Source organism: Magnolia sinica, chromosome 12, assembly GCF_029962835.1.
Source record: "Magnolia sinica isolate HGM2019 chromosome 12, MsV1, whole genome shotgun sequence".
Classification (NCBI taxonomy): domain Eukaryota; kingdom Viridiplantae; phylum Streptophyta; class Magnoliopsida; order Magnoliales; family Magnoliaceae; genus Magnolia; species Magnolia sinica.
Window position 1 is genome coordinate 50,090,125 of NC_080584.1, and position 22,586 is coordinate 50,112,710.

Consider the following 22,586-nt stretch of genomic DNA (forward strand, 5'->3'; position numbering starts at 1 on the left):
TACTTATCACAGTCTTCTGCTTGCATAATCTAACTGTCTCTGGAGTATGATATGCCGATTTGGTATAATCTCACTCATGTTTAATGCACTAATACGGATAACATTTAATCATCATTATTTATGTTGCATAAGTGATGTGTTGGAACTCGGGAGTTGGGCTCTTGCTCGACCCTAATTTTCAGGGTGTTACACCCGGTCAAATAGTATGTACCCCTTCACACCAGACAAAGATGTATATTTTAGCCCTTTGGTCCAGCTTATCTCTCTCAATTAATGGTACATGAGAGTAAGCATTACAATCAAATACATGCAGTCCCGAGTAATCTACCTGCTAACCACTCCACACTTCAATGGGATCAATTCACCAAGTAATACGTTATGTTAATGGACTCAGTCCACAATTCATTGCCTAACCTAGTATTACTGATCATGCATCGGGCCCTCGCCAAGAGAGTCTGATTTATCCCCTCGACCACACCGTTCTGCTCTGGTGTGTGGCGCACTGTCATGTGCCTCACAATCCCTTCATCTTTACAATACTAAGAAGTGAATTCCCCACTGTTAAATGTACTCAACACTTTCACCTTCTACCCTGACTGTTTTTCTATTATCGTCTTCTACTGTTTGAAGTTGATGAAAATATCAGATTTATTTTTCAAAATATAAACCCACACTTTTCTAGAATAGTCTTCAATGAACGTGACAAACCATGACGACCCTCCATCAGAAACCACGGGCAACAAGCCTCATACACCATAATGCACATAATCTAAAACTCCCTTACAAACATGTTTTTCAGATTTAAAAGACAATCTTGACTATTTACTATATATACAATACTCGCATATATTAAAATCAATTCTTTTAGAAGCTAGAATTAAACCACGGTCAGAAAGTACCTTCATGTCCTGCTCACTCATGTGGACTAAGCGTGCATGTCACATGAGTACAGACATGGAATCCACTACAGATGTTGCAGCTCCACCCAATGAAGTACTCTCGATTAACCTGTAAAAGTTTATATTCCTCTGTTCCTTCATAACTATGAGTGCTCCTTTTGAAACTTTAAGGACACAAACAAACCCAGTGAATTTGCACCCTAGTGCCTCGAGTACTCCTAGAGATATCGGACTCTTCCTCAAATTAGGAATGTGTCTCAAGATACACTCCATGTCATCAAACATCTTGATGTGCATCGATCCAGTGCCTACCACTTTATATGCATTATCATGTATTGCCCATAAACATTTGGCCACTATCGAACTCACTGTAGCTGGTGAACCAACTTTAATGAAGGGTCATGTGGTACGAAACCCCCATATCCAAAATTTATTCTTCGTCAAAGTATCTAGATTTTGATGTGGTCAGTATGTCACTACCATTTATTTCCTCATTAGATTCCGCAATGTTGGCTTCCTTAATTAGAAGAACTATTTAAATTCTCATTCCTCATTAGTAACTAGTGCATCTGTAGAAGCACCTACGTCACCATTTTTCTTTCTCATCGCCTTTGGCTGAAGGGCTGAGATGACGATCTCAACGCTAATGGTTGTTCTACCGGTGCACAAAGAGTCCTTGAATAACTCATACGAAGTCAGGAGAGAATTTACCAGTATACATACATAATCCTCATCTTTCATCATTTCTGCCACATCCAACAATTTGCAAATCAACCTATTGAAGTTACTAATTTGGGCCTCAACGTCAACCCCCATGTCATCTTCATATTAAACAACTGTAACTTCAAATACAAACGATTATCAAGAGATTTCTTCGCATATATGTTCTACAATTTCGCCCAAATACTTGCTACAGTTTTCTCTCTCATAACATTATAGAGGACCACATCTGTTAAGAGCAATTGGATAAAAGTTCTAGCTTTCTTATTTATCTTGTTCCATTCTTCTTCTGTCATAGATTCTGGTCACTTTTTAAGGAGAGTTTCGTCTAATTCTTGCTGAACTAAGATACCGTTCATCTTAACTTTCCATATTTCAAAATTTTTTTTACCGGAGTATTTTTCTACATCGAACTTTGGGTTAAATGTCATTGATACCTTGCTTTCATATTCGATCTACTTCCTAATGTTATCTCTGATACCTCTTGTTAGGGAACTACAAAAGCACACAAAGATGAATCAAGTACATGCAATTACATAGCCAAGTCCAAACAAGAACAATCCAAATTTATGTGAAAAAATCCTTGTGAGAAAAAACCATAGCACGAAGTGATGAGTAATTCACAATGAAAGCATAAATTATTAGAGATAGAGTCTTACTAATTCTCACAAGCCTCGAATCCCCTTCATAAGCCCTATCTATGCCCTTAAAACCTTAGAAATGAATTAGAAAACCCTAGAACGCCTCTTCTATTCTCTAATCCCGATTACACCCAATATATATACTATCACAACTAAAATAGGAAACACATTCCACACTTACGCAATTCTACATACATCTTTGATGGGACCTTCGATGGCATCGATAGCACATCGAGAATCTGTTGATAACATCGAGTAGCAACACTAAAATGTTCCAGCAACCAACATGAATTTTTTTTAAAAAATCGATGGAATCGAACACTTGTCGATGGCATTAACATTTGCCCGATGGCATCGAGTGGTCTATCGATGGCATCAATAGACCCTGTTATTGACGAATTTAAAATATCAACAACAAAAATTACATTATGGGAGTGGATTAAGGTCATGTTTGGTCTTTACTTGGTAAAATGAGAGAGATAAGGAGAGGGAATGGGGGAGCTGATGATGTGTGGAGTGAAGAGGAAGAGAGAGTAAAGGTTGTGAGGATTAGTTGTCACACGTGATGGACACATGCAATGTGTGCACACATGTGGAGCGTACATGGGATGTATGTGTGTGTGTGCACGTAAAGTGTATGCGTTCGAAGTATATACATGCATGTGTAGTGTACATGGCATGTTTACAAAAATGTGATTCATGTATACATGTGAGGTATGGTTGTGGATTCCATAATACAAGTGTATACAATGAATGGTAGACAATGCTCATAGTTGTAAGTGATATGGTTATTTGCTCCTTTGATTGTTAAATTTTGTAGTGTCAAAACCTCAATTTGTGTCTTGTGTAGCACGTTGTTATATAAATGTTCAAAGCACTGCATCACAATGCTTTAAGACAAGAATAATGATCTACTTCAAGTAATGCAAGGTCAAGTACATTTTCTAGGGTTTTAAAACTACATCAAAAAATGAGATCGTGTTCAAGACTCAAGGTGAAGTACAACTCAAGAACTGCAGATTCAAGCTTTCAAAAATCTCAAGTTCAAGCTTCATGAACTTCAAAGATCATCCAACATCTGAACAAAAAGAAGGTTCAATGCTCATACTTCACATTTAAGGTATAAATGACCTTAGATTGACCTTAGAGTAGGTCATTTTGTATAGATAATTTAAATTGAATTATTTTATATGTATTTGGTCTGTTCTTAGACTAGTCCTGGACTCTGTTCGACTAGTCCTAGAACTGGCTCGACCAATCCAAGAAATTCAAAGACCAGTCCTAAGTTGTTGCAAATTTTCAGAATTTTTTGGTTAAGCTACGACCAATCCTGTAGTCTGTTCAACCGGTCATGTGAACAGTATCGACTCGTTCAAGACCAGTCCAACAGCTACGACTCAAACTCCAGCAAAGAGTTCTGGTGTCTCACGACCAGTCGTGGGCAAGTCACGACCAGTCGTGGAGGACTCACGACCGGTCATGAAGTGCCTACGACCAGTCGTGGAACGGTTTTATCCGATCGCACTCAAAATTTCAAAATGTTGTTAGTCCTATAGCCAGTCGTAGTGTCCACAGGACCAGTCGAATATGCAATTTCTACAACTAGAAATAGAGCACGATTTTCAGAGTTTGATATCTAATTCAAGTAAAATCAAGGCATCACTCTGAGAGATAAGTTTGTGTTCTTTTTAAGCTAGATTATGCATATTTAATATTATCTTTTGTTAGCTTTTTATATTTGATTTTGTTTCTTCATTCCAATCTAATTTGAAAAAGGAATTGTGATATTCCACTTCTTGGAATCAAAATCAAATAGAGCTAGCCCAACTTGATTTAATTTAAAATCAATTAGAACCTAGAAACATTTCTTAAGTGAGTATTGGACATTGAACTTCTATTCGAACTTCTACTCTGACTTGGTTCTTCCGGGCTGCAACAAAAGGAGAAATCCAAGTAAATCTTCTATGTTTTTGGTTTCTTTGAGATTAAGCTAGAAAAATTTCTAAGTGTTGGTTATCTAAGGAGAGCCAGAAAACTCAGAGTGTGGGGTTTTTTAATTGTGTAAGCTCATTTAAAAGACACAATTGTGAGGGTTTTAGGTGAACCTGAGAAAAACCAATTTTCATAGTGAACGCTAATATCCCCTGTGTGAGGATATTAGGAGTGGAGTAGCAAGCAGTGTGGCTGTTGTTTAACAATTGGTGTACACACAGGCGAACCACTATAACTCTTTCTATTTTGTGGATGTGTGATTTATTTTCTATATCTTTAATCATTCAAGTTTGTGGGATGTATGTGTGAATGTGAATGTTGTAATATTTACATTTCAAGTACTATGGGGAATGTTGTAATAGTTTAGACTTTCATTTCTTGTTATTTCCTTTTATTCCTCTTCAATTTGAGATATTGATACTTAAACTGTTCTAGTAAGGTTGTCCTGCCATAAACCCTTGGTTTTTATGGTGCAAGTTTGTCCTTAGAACAACATTTGTATCAACCTCTCAAGACTAGAAATTTGAGGTTGCTTTACATTTCTGTATTGTGATTTGTTTAAAGTGTTATCTTTCCTTTATTCATTTAACTTCCGTTGTTAAAGTTTTAATTTGGCATAGTCCTATTCAACACCCCCCCCCCCCCCCCTAGGACTCATAACTAGGCCTTTTCAAGTGGTATCAGAGCCTAATAGCTCACCTTAATTATTATATTTTTTGGATTTATTTTCTGAGCTAATCGATTTAAGCTATTTATAAGATGTCAAATTTTGATAACCTTTCATCACTAGGCCTCCTCCATTTGATGGCTCCAATTATGCTTATTAAAAAGGCAGGATGAGAATTTTCTTAAAATCCATGGATGAGAGCGTGTGGCAAGCTATAGTGACTGAATGGACTCCTCCTACCACTGAAGTAACTGGTATCGATGGATCAAAATCAATAAGAGTAACACCTTATTTTTCTTGGACCACACTTCAGAAAAGTAAGAGTAGTGCAAATGCAAAAGCACTAAATGTAATCACTTGCGCACTATCACTAGATGAATTCAAAAGAATTATATCCTGTGATTCTGCAAAGCTAGCATAGGATATTTTAGAAATGACACACGAGGGAACATCAATTGTCAAGAAATCTAAAGTCCAAATCCTCACAACCAAATTTGAGGAAATACATATGGAAGAAAATAAAATGTTTATCAACTTCTATACTAGATTAAATGACATTGTGAACTCTATATGGGGTCTTGATGACAAAATCCCTGAAAGTAAAGTATGTGCAAAGATACTGCGCTTACTTCCTGAATGGTTCAATTCTAAGGTAACTGCGATCCAGGAACTTCGTGATACGGATAATATGAAGGTAGAAGAATTAGTTGGGTCTTTACAAACCTATGAGTTAAATTTTAAAGCTCCTAAAGGTAAATCTATCGCCCTTAAATCTTCTAAAAATATTTTTCAAGAAAATAATAGCAATTCTGATTTAGAAAACTTAGAAGATGATATGGCCCTTCTAGCGAAAAAGTTTTACAAAATTTTCAAAAGTAAAAAGAGGGTTGATTTTCAAAAAGCTAATGATAAGAAAAGATCTAAATCTAAAACTTGGAAATCATTAAAAGACAGTCAATGTTACAACTGCCAAGAATATGGGCATTTGACAAACAAGTGTCCTAAAAAGGACAAACCCAAAAAGAAGAGTATGTTGGCTACTTGGGATGAATCTTCCGGTTCTGAAGCTTCTTCTGAATCAGAAGATTCTGAAACCGAGTCGGGCAATGAAGTCAAAGCCCTTATGACTCTAGCCAAGTTTACTTTTTCAAATAACGATGATCTAACTAGTGAAGAAAATCTGAATAGTGAAGAAGATCTTCAAGATGCCTATAATGCCCTTTACAAGGAAAGTTGTAAAATTACTGTTAAATTAAAACTTTAAAAAGAAAAGTTTTCAAAGCTTAAAGAAAATTTTGATTCTCTTATTTTAGAAAAATCCTATATTTCAGTTTTTTATGAAAAATGCAAATGTGATTTAGAATTCAAAACCTCGCAGATTGAAAATTTGAAATCTGAAAATAAAAAAATTAAACTTAAAGTCTCTTCACTTTTGAGTTTAAAGGATACATGGAGGTATGCTCAAGGTGATCCAAAGTTAGAAAAACTTTTGTCTGGATCAAAAAAATGTAGCGACCAATCCGGTTTGGACTATGATAGAGATATTCCTCCTAAATAGAAGAATACTCCTCCTAAGTTTGTAAAAGGAGAGTCCTCAAACTCAAAAGAGAAAGGTTCTAATCAAAAGTTTTCTAAAAATACCAAAACATTTCAATCTTTTAAACCTAAAAGTAACCATATCAACTATAAAAATCAAAACTGAAACCCTTTAGCTGAAAAATAGTTGATTTACTTAAGGAGCTCTTAAAATCTAACTCAGTGGGTCATTCTTACAACAACTACAAACATAAGAAGACCAACTATACTCCTAAACCCAAAACAGTTATGAAATGGGTTCCTAAGGTTACTTGCTTGGTTGCCCACACGGCTTTCAAAGCTACAAGTCACTTAAAGTGGTACTTAGACAGTGGATGCTTAAGGCATATGACTGGTGATAAAGGTCTATTCACCGATCTTAAAGACAAGGCTGATGGTTCAGTCACATTTGGTGATGGTAGCAACTGCATGATTATTGGCCAAGGTATGGTTCAACTCTTTAACCTTCCTTTATTTGAGAATGTTTTAGATGTAGAAGGTTTAAAACATAACTTGTTAAGCATTTCTCAAATATACGATAAAAATCATAACGTAAAATTTACTAATCAAGGTTGTGAAATTTTAATAAAAAAGGGTTCTGTAATATTAACTGGTTGTAAAACTTCTGAAAACTGCTATATTGTTAATGATTATAGCTAGCTCATCTAATCAATCGTGTTACATTGTTACATTGTCCATACCGATGAGACTGAGTTATGGCATAAATGTCTTGGACATGTACACTATATAAATTTGTATAGATTGAGCAAAAGAGAACTAATAAGAGGTCTACCTAAATTATAGAAAGTAGACAAAATATGTAGTGAATGCCAAATTGGGAAGCAAACTAGGAGTACTCACAAAAAGGTGAACTCCAATGCCACATCAAAACCACTCGAGCTTCTCCATATGGATCTTATAAGACCAACCAGAACAGAGAGTTGAGGTAGCAAAAAATATATTTTGGTAATCGTGGATGACTATACTAGATTCACCTGGGTAACCTTCTTAAAGGATAAATCAGAAACTCTTGATGAAGTAAAAAGAGTTCTCAAACGAATTCAAATGGAAAAAGGTTCTCAAGTCTATAAGATACGTAGTGATCATAGATCAGAATTCGAGAATAGCAATTTTAAGAAATTCTATTGCGATCAAGGAATATTACATGAATTCTCTGCATTGAAAACACCACAGCAAAATGAAATTGTTGAAAGAAAAAATAGAGTGCTTCAAGAAATGGCAAATGTAATGTTGAATAGTATGAAGCTCCCTAAAAATCTTTGGACTGAAGCCGTAAATACTGCATGCTATATAATCAATCGGGTTTATACAAGTAAAACAAATAATAAAATGGCTTATAAAATGTGGTTCGATAAGAAGCCTACTGTCAAATACTTTCAAGTTTTTGGCAGCAAGTGTTATATTTTACGTGACCATGAAAATCTGGGCAAGTTTGACACTAAAAGTGATGAAGGGATCTTTTTAGGATATTTTTTAAACAGTCGAGCATATCAAGTACTGAATAAGAGGACTGGTGTTATTCAAGAGTCCATTAATGTGGTCATTGATGATCATTTGAATACACCTACCACAAGTTCAGATAATTATGAAGTTCTTTTAATTGACAAATCAGATACTTCATCAAGTCAAAATAACTCTTAACTGAGGACTGTTAAAGATCATCCAACCATTCAAATTCTTGAAAACCCTCTCACTGGTGTGCGCACTCTTAGACAACTAGAAGATATATGTAATTACGTGTGCTTTACATCCTAGATAGAACTGGCAAACGTAAAAGAAGCTTTTACTAACGAAAACTAGATAGTTACGATACAAGAAGAGCTTAATTAATTTATGAGGAATGATGTTTGGTATCTTGTTCCTAGACCTAAAGATAAACATATTATCGAAACTAAGTGAATTTTCAAAAATAAGTCTGATGAACTTGGTAATATAATTCGAAATAAGGCTAGACTGGTTGTACTAGGGTACACTCAAATTGAAGGCATCGATTATGATGAAACCTTTGCCCCAGTAGCTCATCTTGAATCAATCAGACTATTTATATCCATTGCTTGCTTTAGAAAATTTAAAATTTATCAAATGGATGTAAAGAGTGCCTTCGGAAATGGCGATCTGCATGAAGAAGTTTATATTGATCAACCAACGGGTTTTGAAGACCCTAAGAATGCTAATCATGTCTATCGCCTAAAAAAGGCTTTCTACAGTTTGAAACAAGCTCCCAGTGTATGGTACGAAAAATTGACTAAGTTTCTACTAAGTCATAATTTTCTAATGGGAAGTGTTGATAAGACTCTTTTTGTTAAGAAACACAATGATCATATCTTAATAGTGCAGATCTATGTTAATGATATTATTTATGGATCTACCTATACTAACATGATTGTTGAGTTTGCAGATTTAATGAAATCTAAGTTCGAAATGAGCATTGTTAGGGAATTGAATTATTTCCTAGGGTTGCAAGTAAAACAACAACCTGATGAAATTTTTATTTCTCAAACCAAATATTTTGGATTTAAGAATGGAAAAAATTTTGATACTCGTATGAGTATAACTTTAAAACTCTCAAAAGACTCTACAGGTAAAAATGTGAATCCTAAATTATATCGTAGTATGATTGGCAGTTTACTTTATTTAACTGCAAGTAGACCTGATATTACTTTTAGTATTGGTATTTGCACTAGATATCAATCTGACCCTAAAGAGTCTCATCTAACTGTTGTTAAGTGGATTATGCGATATATCGCAAGTTCAGCTAATTTGGGTCTCTGATATCCATATGATACTAATGTTCAGTTGGCAGGGTACACTGGTGCTGATTGGGCTGGAAATATCGATGATAGGAAATCAACCAGTGGCGGTTGTTTCTATATCAGAAATTGTTTAGTTTCTTGGTTTAGCAAGAAGCAAAGTTCTATATTGCTCTCAACTGTTAAGGCTGAATACATCGTAGCTGGAAATGTATGTACTCAGCTTGTATGGATGAAGAGAATGTTAAGCGATTACAGAATTGTACAGGATTCGATGGTTTTATATTGTGATAATTTCAGTGTAATAAATATATCTAAAAAACCAATTCAGCATTCACGAACCAAGCACATTGACATTACATATCACTATATTTATGAATTAGTGGAAGAAAAGACAATCTCTTTGGATTACATTCCAACCGAGACTCAACTTGCTGACATTTTCACTAAACCGCTCGACAAAAGCAGGTTTAATAAATTAAAATTTGATCTTGGTATGTGCAATTTAAATTGATTATTCATGCATTTCTATATTATAGTTTATATATTTATTAAATTATAATTTTAAACTTTAGAATTATGTGAAGAATGCATGTTTTTGTCTTTGCACGACCAGTCGAGGACGTACTCGACCAGTCATGGCACGACCGGTCGAGGATATCCCACAACTAGTCATGTAGCGTGCTGGACCTTTTAATTTGCGTAAAAATCCTTTCTTCCTCATTTCATCTTTCTTCTCCAATGGGTCGTAGCACGACTAGTCGTACCCATCTTCTTGATTCTTCAAGGTCAGTGCATTATTTCAATTTTTCTTATATATTTATGCTCTAATCACTTCATTTTCTTTCTTGGAGTGCTTGATTTCAAGTTTCCTTAAAGTTTTTGGAGATTTCTTCCCCAAAATCTGTTTTTGAAAAAACTCATTCCACATCTTTTGCAACTTCTTGCTTCTTTGATTTTGTTGTTGCAAATAGATGCTAGAGGGAAAAAGAAAACTTCCCATGGTGCTTCCTCATCTAGATCGACTCCTTTAACAAGACGTCATCTTCGGTCACCCGAAGATGATCCCTCATATGTGCAGGATTTAAGAGTGCGCAATGTTATTGTTAAGCGACCTATTGATCTTGATTACATTGCTTCTTTTGGTCTCTTTCCACTTCTTCAAACTGTAGGTTGGGATAACATCCTACATTGGGGTGGGCCAACATACCAGTCTATTGCACAGGCTATGTTTGATTGCATTTCTGATTTTTTGACTGAGAATTTAACGTTTATAATAGCGATTAGAGAAGGTCCTTTTGAAATTGACCGTCATCTGATTTCGGCTCTAATGGACATACTTGTTAATGACAAGGGTATTCCTATTCACACTCTAGTTGAGAAACTATCTAAATCAGAAAAACGTGCATTAACTAGAGCATTATATAACATAGATACACAATGGACTTATAAAGGGAATGTGCTTACTTCCAAGTACTTGTTACCCAAATACAGGGTTCTTCATCGAATACTTATTTCAAATCAGTATCCACGTTCTTGTAACAAAACAGAACTGACTTCCTTTATGGTTTAGATTTTGCATTCCATCATCTCTGATACTCAAGTTTGTCTTCCATCTTTGATCTGTCATTTTATCATTCAATTTCATCTCTATCCTGGACACAGTGATATTTCATTTGCCTATCTTATGATTGTGTTAGCTACTCACATGTTAGTTGTTATGCATGTTGGAGAGGCTCCTATTCATTACCTTATTTTTAACAATTCAAATATAAACAAGATAAAATTGAAATTGGCTCCTGAACAAGTGGATGTGGGTGGTGGTGGAGCTGAAGCAGGGAATGTAGAAGAAGGTGGTAATCTTCTTCCTGATGATATCAATATGGATGACATTTTTGATGAAATTGAATCAAACTCTACAAATGATCCTGACTATGAGCCATCCGATTTTGATGCTCGTCTTTGTGCACTTGAGGAGAAGGTAGAGAACATGAATGTTGCCTATGATTTAGAATTTAACTATATGCGCAAGTATCTTAAGTGCTTAAATAAGGGCTTTCATCAACTTGATCCTACCATACCTGCTCCTTCTTCAGGATCTGATTAAGTGTTTTTATCTGATGGTCTGTAATAACTCTTATACAATTTTGCTTTCTTTCAGTTTGTGAGACTTACTTTGGTTGACTTTGGTATATGCTAGTTCATGATATGTGAACTTTGAATTTGCTTATATATCTTTCATATCTTGCCTAATTAATTCCTTTATTACTCTCATGTTAAGTCTTCCTCTTCATTTCTTCTTTGCTTCCTTTGTCATATTGTGACAAAAAGGGGGAGAATATTTCAAGTTTTGGATTGATTACTTATGGATATGAAATGGATATGGATTGTGGGGTAGTGGCATAAAATTTTATGGATTTATGTGTGCTATTCAGGGAGAGTAAGTAAGGAGGAGTTTTGCCTACTTCATGATGATGTGTGCTAGTTAATGATAACTGGTGCTATATACTCCCTTGTATATATATGGTGTATGATTCTTTATTGAGCATGTAATGCTTCTCTTATTTTTAACAGAGTGTGTTTTATCACAAATTTGACAAAGGGGGAGATTGTAAGTGCTATGGTTATTTGCTCCTTTGATTGTCAAATTTTGTAGTGCCAAAACCTCAATCTGTGTCTTGTGTAGCACATTGTTATATAAATGTTCAAGGCACTGCATCACAATGCTTCAAGACAAGAACAATGATCTACGTCAAGTAATGCAAGGTCAAGTATATTGTCCAGAGTTTTAAAACTATATTGAAAGACGAGATCGTGTTCAAGATTCAAGGTGAAGTGTAACTCAAGAACTACAGATTCATGCTTCCAAAATTCTCAAGTTCAAGCTTCATCATGTGTCAAGAACTCAAGCTTCATGAACTTCAAAGATCATCTAACATCTAAAGAAAAAGAAGGTTCAATGTTCATACTTCACATTTAAGGTATGAATGACCATAGATTGACCTTAGGGTAGATCATTTTATATACATAATTTAAATTGAATCATTTTATATGTATTTGGTTTGTTCTTAGACTAGTCCTGGACTCTATTCGACTAGTCCTAGAACTAGCTCGACTAGTCCAAGAAATTTTAAGACCAGTCCTAAGTTGTTACAAATTTTTAAAATTTTTTGGTTAAGCTACGACCAGTCCTAGAGTCTGTTCGACTGGTCGTGTGAACAGTGTCAACTCGTTCAAGACTAGTCCAGTAGCTACGAGTCAAACTACAGCAAAGAATTCTGGTGTCTCACGACTAGTCGTGGAGGACTCACGACAGGTTGTAAAGTGCTTATGACCAGTCGTGGAACAGTTTTATCCGATCGCGCTCAAAATTTCAAAATATTGTTGGTCCTACGACCAGTCTTAGTGTCCACAGGACCAGTCGAAGATGCGATTTCTGCAACTATAAATAGAGCACGATTTTCAGAGTTTGATATCTAATTCATATAAAATCAAGGCATCACTCTGAGAGATAAGTTTGTGTTCTTTTTAAGCTAGATTATGCATATTTAATATTCTCTTTTGTTAGCTTTTTATATTTGATTTTGTTTTTGCATTCCAATATAATTTGTAAAAGGAATTGTGATATTCCACTTCTTGGAATCAAAATCAAATAGAGCTAACCCAACTTAATTTAATTTAAAATCAATTCGAACCTAGAACCATTTCTTAAGTGAGTATTGGACATTGAACTTCTATTCAAACTTCTACTCCGACTTAGTTCTTCCGGGCTACAATAAAAGGAGAAATTCAGGTATTTTACATTTGTGTAAATCTTCTATGTTTTTGGTTTCTTTGAGATTAAGCTAGAAAAATCTCTAAGTGTTGGTTATCTGAGGAGAGCCAGAAAACTCAGAGTGTGGGGTTTTTGAATTGTGTAAGCCCATTTGAAAGACACAATTGTGAGGGTTTTAGGTGAACCTGAGAAAAATCAATTTTCATAGTGAACGCTAATATCCCCTGTGTGAGGATATTAGGAGTGGAGTAGCAAGCAGTGTGGCTGTTGTTTAACAGTTGGTGTACACACAGGCGAACTACTATAACTCTTTGTGTTTTGTGGATGTATGATTATTTTCTATATCTTTAATCATTTAAGTTTGTGGGATGTATGTGTGAATATGAATGTTGTAATATTTACATTTCAAGCATTGTGGGGAATGTTGTAATAGTTTAGACTTTCATTTGTTGTTATTTCCTTTCATTCCTCTTTAATTTGAGATATTGATACTTAAACCGTTCTAGTAAGGTTGTCCTGCCATAAACCCATGGTTTTTATGGTGCAAGGTTGTCCTTAGAATAACATTTGTATCAACCTCTCAAGACTAGAATTTTGAGGTTGCTTTACATTTCCGTATTGTGATTTGTTTAAAGTGTTGTCACCTATCTAGGTATATAAACGAACAAATACTATATTTAACAGTTAGATTGTATGATAAACTGATGAAAAAAAAATGATCTAACGGATGAACAGTCAATTTAACAAATGAATGAATGTGTAGATAGTTAGATGAATCGTTCGATGATCAGATGCATGGATGGATAGACAATTAAATGGATGAATTGACAAGTGGATGGATGGATGATCCGATAAATGGGTAAATGTCATGATAAATGGGTTGATTTGTTGGATGAATGGATGGATTAATGTAGAAATGCATGATTTACATATTTGATATATGGTTAGATGCCTGGATGAAGCCTGGTGGACAATCTAAATAGGTGGGAACCAAATAATGGATGTTTGACATTGGTGGTGGGACCACATGATGGAAGCCTAACATCAAAGGTGGGCCCCACATGATGGACAGTCTATGGCAAAGGAGGGACCCACATGATGGATCGTGGACATAAAAGGTGGGTCCCACATGATTGATGGCTCCATCAAAATGTGGCCCAACATGATGGACTATCCACATCAAGTGAGACCCACATGATGGATGGTGGACATAAAAGGTGGGTACCACATCAAAATGTGGCCCGCATGATGGACTATCCACATCAAGTGGGCCCCACACATGATGGACAGTCCACAACAATGGTGGGACCCACATGATGGATGGAGGACATTAAAGGTGGGCCCGCATGATGAACAACCCATATAAAAGGTGAGGCCCCACATGATGAATGGTTCACATCAAGGTGGGCCCACATAATGCATGGTTCACACCAAAAGTGGGCCCCACTTGATGGACAACCCACATCAAAGAGGGGCCCGCATGACGGATGATTGACATCAAAAGTGGGCCCACATGATGAATGACCCATATTGAAGTTGGGGCCCCACATAATGAATGGTCCACATCAAGGTGGGCCCACATAATGGATGGAGTGGGCCTCACATGTTGGATGTCCCACATCAAAGTGTGCCCCTTGTGATGGACAGTCCATTTCAAGTGGGCCCCACCTAATGGATGGTCCACATCCAAGGTCACTAATGATGGACGGCCATATCCAAAGTGGCCCAACATGATGGATGATCTACATAAAAGGTGAGCGCCACACGATGGATGGTGGACATCAAAAGTGGGCCCCACATGATGGACAACCCACTTCAAAGGTGGGGCCCACGAGATGGGCACATCAAATGTGAACTCCATGTGATGGATAGTAGACATCGAGGGGCCCCACATAAAGGACAATTAGTATTGATGGTGGCCCCACATGATGGACGACCTACATAAAGGAGGGCCCCACATAATAGATAGTGCACATCAAAGGCAACCCCTAATGAAGAATAGTCCACATCCAAGATAGGCCTCGCATGATGGACAGCCCACTTTGAAGGTTTAGCTCACACGATCGACAATCCACATAAAAGGTATTCTCCATATGGTAGACAATCCACATCTAATGTCAAACATAGTGGATGGCCCAAATGTCTTAGAAGATGAACATTATAGCCATCCATTCTCTTGCCATTGGGGCACAGTTCATCTATGGTGAGATCCACCAAAATAACCATCTAGATTGCTCTTATAATGGCTTTAAACATCAATTATCCTTTTAAAAAACTCTTTTTTGAATATTTTACCAAACATGTTGATTTTAAATTAGAACTTTTTTCGAGTTTTAAAAAATGGCTTTACCAAACAAGCTTATAATTTACAACAAGAGATAGAAAAAAAAAAAAAGAGTTTATTAAAGTAGCTCTTATTTGAAAAGCTTCTATTGAATTAGAGTATAGATACCGAATGAGCCCTAACAATTGCAATTCAATTCAATAACACATCTAAAGCATGCATGGGAGAAATTATTCTCTAACAAACGTAGCTGTTTCTTTTTCCATTCCTGTGTAGTACAAGCATACCGGCTGTATCGTTTAGAAAGTACTCGACTTGACTTGACACCGTATGGTTTTGGGTTAAGCCAAGTAAATGGTTCTTAGTTTTTCCAGTATTGAATCCCTTTAATTGGTAACATTTGATATTTAAAATATATAAATATAATAGTCTCGGCATGTCAAGTCTGAGTTTTTTCCTGCTTTAACAAGGTTTTTTCTAAGTTTCTCGAGTTCTACTGAGTCAACTCAATTGGGTCAACTGAGTCTTGAACAAGTCACCAAGTCGAACAGAATTGTGTTTTAAATTCATTATTATATCTAATCAATTTACTGAGACGAATTGAGTTTTTTTGTTTTTCTCAAACTATGCTATATATCCATCCCTGTTAGTACATAAAGTAAAAGAAATGTGGTCTTTTAATATACAAGTCAAGCATATGTTGCATGGAATCGAGCAACCAACCATCAATACATCTAGCATCAAGTTTCACGAGAATAGCATGACTACATTCGAGGATGTCCTAGGCAACGCTAGTATCATCTCACTAATCTTTGTTTGCATTCTTAAATCTATCAATCCCTGCCTAAAACGAATACAAACTTTCTGCAAGGCCTTTGCATTCTTGAGAAAAACTTTCACAAACTCAATTTCATTCTCATGTCCACCAAAGTGCCTAATCTCAACCTTCTTGAGGTGATACATCATGCACTTGAACACCGACTGCCCGGATTCTATATCCTCTCCCCATTTGAACTTGCACGAGTACCAGCGATAAAGCTAGACCAAAAATAAAGTTAAACAGTAGAAGTAATAGATTACCAAAAATAAAGCTAGACCAAAAATAAAATTTCAAGAGGTTTTGACATGTAGCACCCTCTCCTTTAGTCCAAAGTAAAATAACACCCTCACCTTCTATTTTCCCAATATAATAAAAAATCACCCTGCCATTAATTTTTTGGATGGAAAAATTAATTATGGTTACATTAGCGAACTCTTTCTTAGAAATGAGATTTACCCCTCTCCCAAATCCCTAAAATCCTAATGTAGATCGGGTCGTAGACACTTTCATGTCCAAGATGGACCAAAGAAGGCCCGTTCAGAGGTGGAAGTAATCAGGACCACCCTAAAGCAGGCATATCTTGCAAACCGGAATAAGTTATTCAACATACCATATATGATTTTGAGGCAGGAGAAGCTACTTTTTCCACCCAACCCTGCTATGCCAGGTTGTCCATGCCAAATTTGCGAGATTCCATCAGAGCAACGGTCGAAACTCCATTTTAATTTCGTTTTTACTATTTATAATAAGTTTTAGTCCGATCATAGCTCTTGATCCTTTGAGCTTTAGGAGTCGTGCCCAACATGAAAATGGCTTAGAAAAATTAGGAGAATAACATGGTAGGCAATATTGGACACTTATTATTTTTGGCCGAAAACCAAGTAGTCTAGTAGAAATCATGACCTAATATAAATAGTAAGTTTACTATTTATGGTAAGTCATGTTTTTTAGGGAGTTTGAGTTGAAATTTGATTCTGAAACTTCTTCCTAGGTTTGATATCACTATTTAAAGGATCGTAAATTTATTTATTTTTATCATCAATTAATTTATTTCGAATTTATTAAAATTTATTTCAATTTTCTATATTTCCTCGTGGATTCAAGGAATCTTTGTGAGGAGTCCAGAGAAGCTCTGTAGATTCGGAGTAATTATCCCCTAGAGGAAGACGGTGATCGACCTCATCACATCCAACCCTTGTCAAATACCAACCTTAATCTTAACAACTCTTGTCTCTCTTCTCCCAAAACTAGAATCTAACCAGGGATAAAAGGGTGTTTGTCCTTAGTCAACAGTTAAGTATAACTTATTACAAAGATAGCAAAATATGATTTTTAACCAAATATAGAAAATGAACGTTGTTATTGGGAAAAAAGCACAAAAGAGGGCGTTATCTGTCTTTGAGCCAAAATGGAGGGTAACTATCTTACAAAACCTCTAATTATAAATACCAAATAATCAAAATAGAAAGGGCATGGTGATTACCTCAACAATATCTATGACCAGAGTTTCTAAGTTGGGACACCTCTTAAGTAAGAAGATTATCACATGGATTTGGTCTTTGTTACACCGTATACTTAGCTTTAGGAACCTCAGATGAGAAAATGAAGTAGGCATGCATTTCAATAAATCTTGCCCTGTTGACAGAATCTTGGAACACGAAAGATTACGAATGAGTAATCCATAATCTACAATAAAGATCCATAATATTCATCTCAATAAGCTAAGTCCCAAGATGGTCGTCCAAGGGCCCATCTGCAAAGATAATCGACCAACCATCATGCCACTACAAGGTTTTCCTGAGTCGCACCGACTCAGCGTAAGGTTCCTCTTTTGACAAGACTAATAATCATTTATGGAAGATGATACAGTTGAGCCACAGAAAGAGAGTCTGGTGGAGCCATCTCTCGACTCTTGGGGTGTTTGTGACCATTTGTCTTGTTGGCCCTGTTGTGGATAGTAAATGATTCAAAATACACATAGATCAGATGATCTTCAACATCTAATCAGTGGCTTTGAAAGTAACAATAGGAAATATTGGTAGTTGTCAATAGCCAAACATCTAGTACAGGGAAGTGAGGAAAGTTGATAGATTGGGTTGTCTAGTAAGTATGAATTTTAAAACATGTGCTATCCATAGTTGGGGCCCACTGGATGGACAGACCTTATTCACACCTGTGATGTAGAGTAAAGGTTCCACCGTATTGTAGTTCTTCGATGCTCAACCATATCATCTCCCATCATTTATACCATAGAAATATGTTGAAGGAAAATGCTTGCATTTGCCTCCCATTATTTCTCTAAGCTCAGGAACGACATGACACGCATGAAATCCACACCACCATTGTTTGTTCTTGATCCCTAAAGCCATGCTGATTCAACACTTAGGTGCGCTGCCTAAAAGAATTATACATAAAACCTCTATATTCATGTAGTACAAGTTCCACTTGAGTTTTGGAATACTGTGATTTTTGGGTAATTCTTTCATCCTGATGAGGTCCATCAGATGAATGGATTGGACGGCATTCAAAGACCATCATGTTGTGGTGTTCCATTCTAACATTTTCCTATGTTGTGGCGTAACTGAGTTTTGGATTAGCAAGACTTTTTGGGTTCAATGGTCATTACGAGGCAGCATACTTAATGGATGGGGTGGATCTCATGAAAGTAACCTCCTAGATACCTACAGGAGGTAGCCTAGCACAGTTCTAATATTTAATGAAGGATGAAGAAAGTAATAGAGCCATCGTATCTTATCTGATATTGTTTTCAATAAGTTTTGTTTTTGACTTTGTATTTGTTATTTGAATTCTGTTTCATTGTATTTAGGAGGATCTTTCTGTTTCCTTAAATATAACAGTTAGTTTAGACAAGCTGTTATATTTGAAATCCTTAAATATTGATCATGGAAAAGCCATCAACGTGTGGCCTTTATTTCCTTCTCAATCATCTACGTTTCTCAATCTCTTTATGGTATCAGAGCAGTTTATTTTTTTTATTTTTTTTTTCCTCTCTAAGCCACCGCCGTCATGACTACAAATTCATCCCAACCTACAATTCACAACACCAACGAACCAAATCAAACCTTGATCACCATCAATATCTCAGCTCAAGCCCCACTAAAACTACACCAATAACACCCCTGCATACAACACTGGACCAAACTCCAGTAGAAACACTCAGCCTCCTCGTCCCTATCTTGGTCACTGCCAAATCTGTGGAATTCAGGGACATACAGCCAAGAAGTGCCCATCCTATCACCTTGTTCCTAATTCACCATCCACCATAGCAAGTGCTCCAACGACAAATTCTCCAACACCATGGTAGCCTCGAGCCCATTTTGCTGCAAATACTTCGTCCAACAATCCAACATGGTTACTGGACACGGGTGCTTCTCATCATGTCACAGCAGACTTGTCCAATCTCTCCCTTCATGCACCTTACACAGGCTCAGATGATATCATGATCGGCGATGGCACTGGCCTCCCCATCACTCACACGGGTTCAATCTCTCTTCACACTCCCAACACCTCTTTTCAATTAAACAATGTTCTCTGTGTTCCTACAATGAAGAAAAATTTAATCTCCATCTCACAATTTTGTCTCTCCAATAATGTGTCCATTGAATTCTCATCTTCTTCTTTTATTGTGAAGGAACTCCGCACGGGGGCAACTCTCTTGAAGGGCAAAACGAAAGATGGGGTCTATGAATGGCCATCCTCTACTCCAATTCACTCTCCTCTGTTGGCTTTTTCCAGTGTCAAGACAACCTCTTCTCAGTGGCATCATAGACTAGGTCACCCAGCCTCTCCTATTTTAAAGCACATTCTCTCTCATTGTCAAATCAACTCCTCCACATCATTGACTTCTGATTTTCTATGTAACGCATGTCAGTGCAATAAAAGTCACAAACTTTCTTTTTCTAATTCTTCTATTGTGTCTTCTCGGCCTCTTCAAATCATCTTCTCAGATGTATGGACTTCCCCTGTTTTATCATATCATGGTTTTAAATATTATGTCATCTTTGTAGATCACTTCACTAAATACATCTGGTTTTATCCACTAACGCATAAATCTGAGGTTAAAGATGTTTTTATCCGATTTAAAGCTATAGTGGAAAACCACTTCACACTCAAAATTTGCACACTTTATTTAGACAATGGTGGTGAATATTTAGTTTTAGCTAACTTTCTTGCTATCAATGGCATCTCTCATCTCACTACCCCACCACACACTCCTGAACATAATGGATATTCTGAGAGAAGACATAGGCATATTGTTGAAACAGGCTTATCTCTTCTTACCCATGCTTCCATACCTTTAACCTTTTGGCCTCAAGCGTTTGCTACTGCAACTTATTTAATTAATAGAATGCCCACCCCAACACTTGATCTTTCATCTCCTTTTGCAAAAATTTTTGGCACTTCTCCAAACTATTCAAAACTTCGAATTTTTGGATGTTTATGCTACCCATGGCTTCGCCCCTATTCCTCACACAAACTTGATGCTCGCTCCAAACCATGTGTCTTTTTAGGTTACTCTCTAACACAAAGTGCTTATCTTTGTTTCCATCCACCCACCTCTAGAACATATGTCTCTAGGCATGTTAAGTTTGTTGAGTCAATGTTTCCATTTTCAAAAGCATCCACTCCTTCATCTCCTACACAACCAGATCTGGTGTCTACCTGGATTCCTCAACCTCTTCATGTGCCCTTGCCAACAGCTGCTTCTTCACCAGCAACTTCGCCATCAGATGTCACCCCATTTGCCGTGCAACCTATTAGGCAGCCCTTGTGTATGGGACCAACACATTCTAGTGGATCTTTACCCTCAGTCACAAACAGCCAATCTTTGCCACCTAATTCCACCATCATTGCATCCTCATCCGACCCACCTCCTCTCCATATCACCACTTCCATTCCCTCTACCCATCAACCAACTCCCACCCACACAATGATCACAAGAGCCAAAAATAACATTCGCAAACCTATTCAAAAGCTCAATCTTTCCACTCAACTTTCTCCACCACCGGACACAGAACCCACCACTGCCACCCAAGCCCTCAAGGATCAAAAATGGCGTCGGGCCATGTCTCAAGAATATGACGCTCTTGTTCGAAATGGAACGTGGGAGCTTGTGCCTCCTGCTTCCAGTCACAATATAGTTGGTTGTAAGTGGATTTTTTGAATTAAACGACACTCTGATGGTTCCATTGACAGGTATAAGGCCCGCCTAGTAGCTCAAGGGTTTCATCAACGTCCTGGTGTTGACTATCATGATACTTTTAGCCCTGTGGTCAAGCCAACTACAGTACGCCTTGTGCTCAGTCTTGCTGTTAGTCGTAAATGGTCTCTCCGCCAGCTTGATATCAACAATGCTTTTTTACAAGGCTATCTTTCTGAAGCTGTCTATATGTCACAACCACAAGGCTTTGTTGATCCTGATAATCCCTCTTATGTCTGCAAACTAAGAAAAGCAATTTATGGTCTGAAGCAAGCCCCACGTGCCTGGTATACTGAGCTTCGCAAATTTCTACTAGCCTCGGGTTTTCAGAACTCCCTTGCTGATACCTCTCTGTTCATTCTCAAACATGGTGGTCACCTTATCTATCTCTTGGTTTATGTCGATGATATTAATATAACGGGTGACAATGATGGTTTTGTTCAACAATTTGTGACTCTATTATCTCAACAGTTTTCATTAAAAGACCTTGGGCAGCTCTCTTATTTTTTAGGTGTGGAAGTTATCTCACATCCTCATGGTCTGTTGCTCTCTCAAAGGCGCTACATACTGGATCTTCTTGCTAGTACCAAAATGATGGAAGCAAAACCTGTTCTCACACCTCTTCCTACTTCACCACCAATCACTTTGCACTCTGGTTCTCCACTGAGTGATCCATCTGAATATCGTGCCATAGTTGGAAGTTTGCAATATCTGCTACTTACTCGGCCAGACATTGCTTTTGCAGTCAATAAATTATCACAGTTCATGCATAAACCAACCTCAGATCATTGGCTTCTTGTTAAGCGACTTCTTCGTTATCTTTGTGGCTCAGTTAATGAAGGTATCCTTCTCTACCGTGACTCTCCACATGCCTTCCCTGCTGCTCAATTACATGCCTTCTCTGACGCCGATTGGGCTGGGAACAAAGATGATTTCACTTCCACCAGTGCCAATATTGTTTATCTTGGTCGAAATCCGATTTCCTAGAGTTCCAAGAAGCAGCGTTCTGTCTCTCGGTCCAGCACTGAAGCAGAGTATCGGTCTGTTGCAAACACTGCTGCCGAACTCAACTGGGTCTGCTCTCTCTTGGATGAACTTGGTGTGTCTCTTTCTCATTCCCCAGTGATTTACTGTGACAACGTTGGGGCCACTTCTCTATGTTCCAACCCAGTTTTCCACTCGAAAATGAAGCATGTAGCTATTGACTTCCATTTTATTCGT

General features: G+C 37.0%; 1 protein-coding gene across 1 annotated transcript; it reads right to left on the reverse strand.

Moving 5' to 3' along the window:
- Nucleotides 1–15,373: 15,373 nt before the first annotated feature.
- Nucleotides 15,374–17,783, reverse strand: LOC131220498 (putative F-box/FBD/LRR-repeat protein At4g03220). The gene is made up of 2 exons (XM_058215381.1): nucleotides 17,628–17,783; nucleotides 15,374–16,362 (listed from the first exon to the last, which is right to left on the reverse strand). The coding sequence occupies exons 1-2, from the start codon at nucleotides 17,757–17,759 to the stop codon at nucleotides 16,072–16,074; spliced, it is 423 nt and encodes a 140-aa protein (XP_058071364.1). The 5' UTR covers nucleotides 17,760–17,783; the 3' UTR covers nucleotides 15,374–16,071.
- Nucleotides 17,784–22,586: the final 4,803 nt, after the last annotated feature.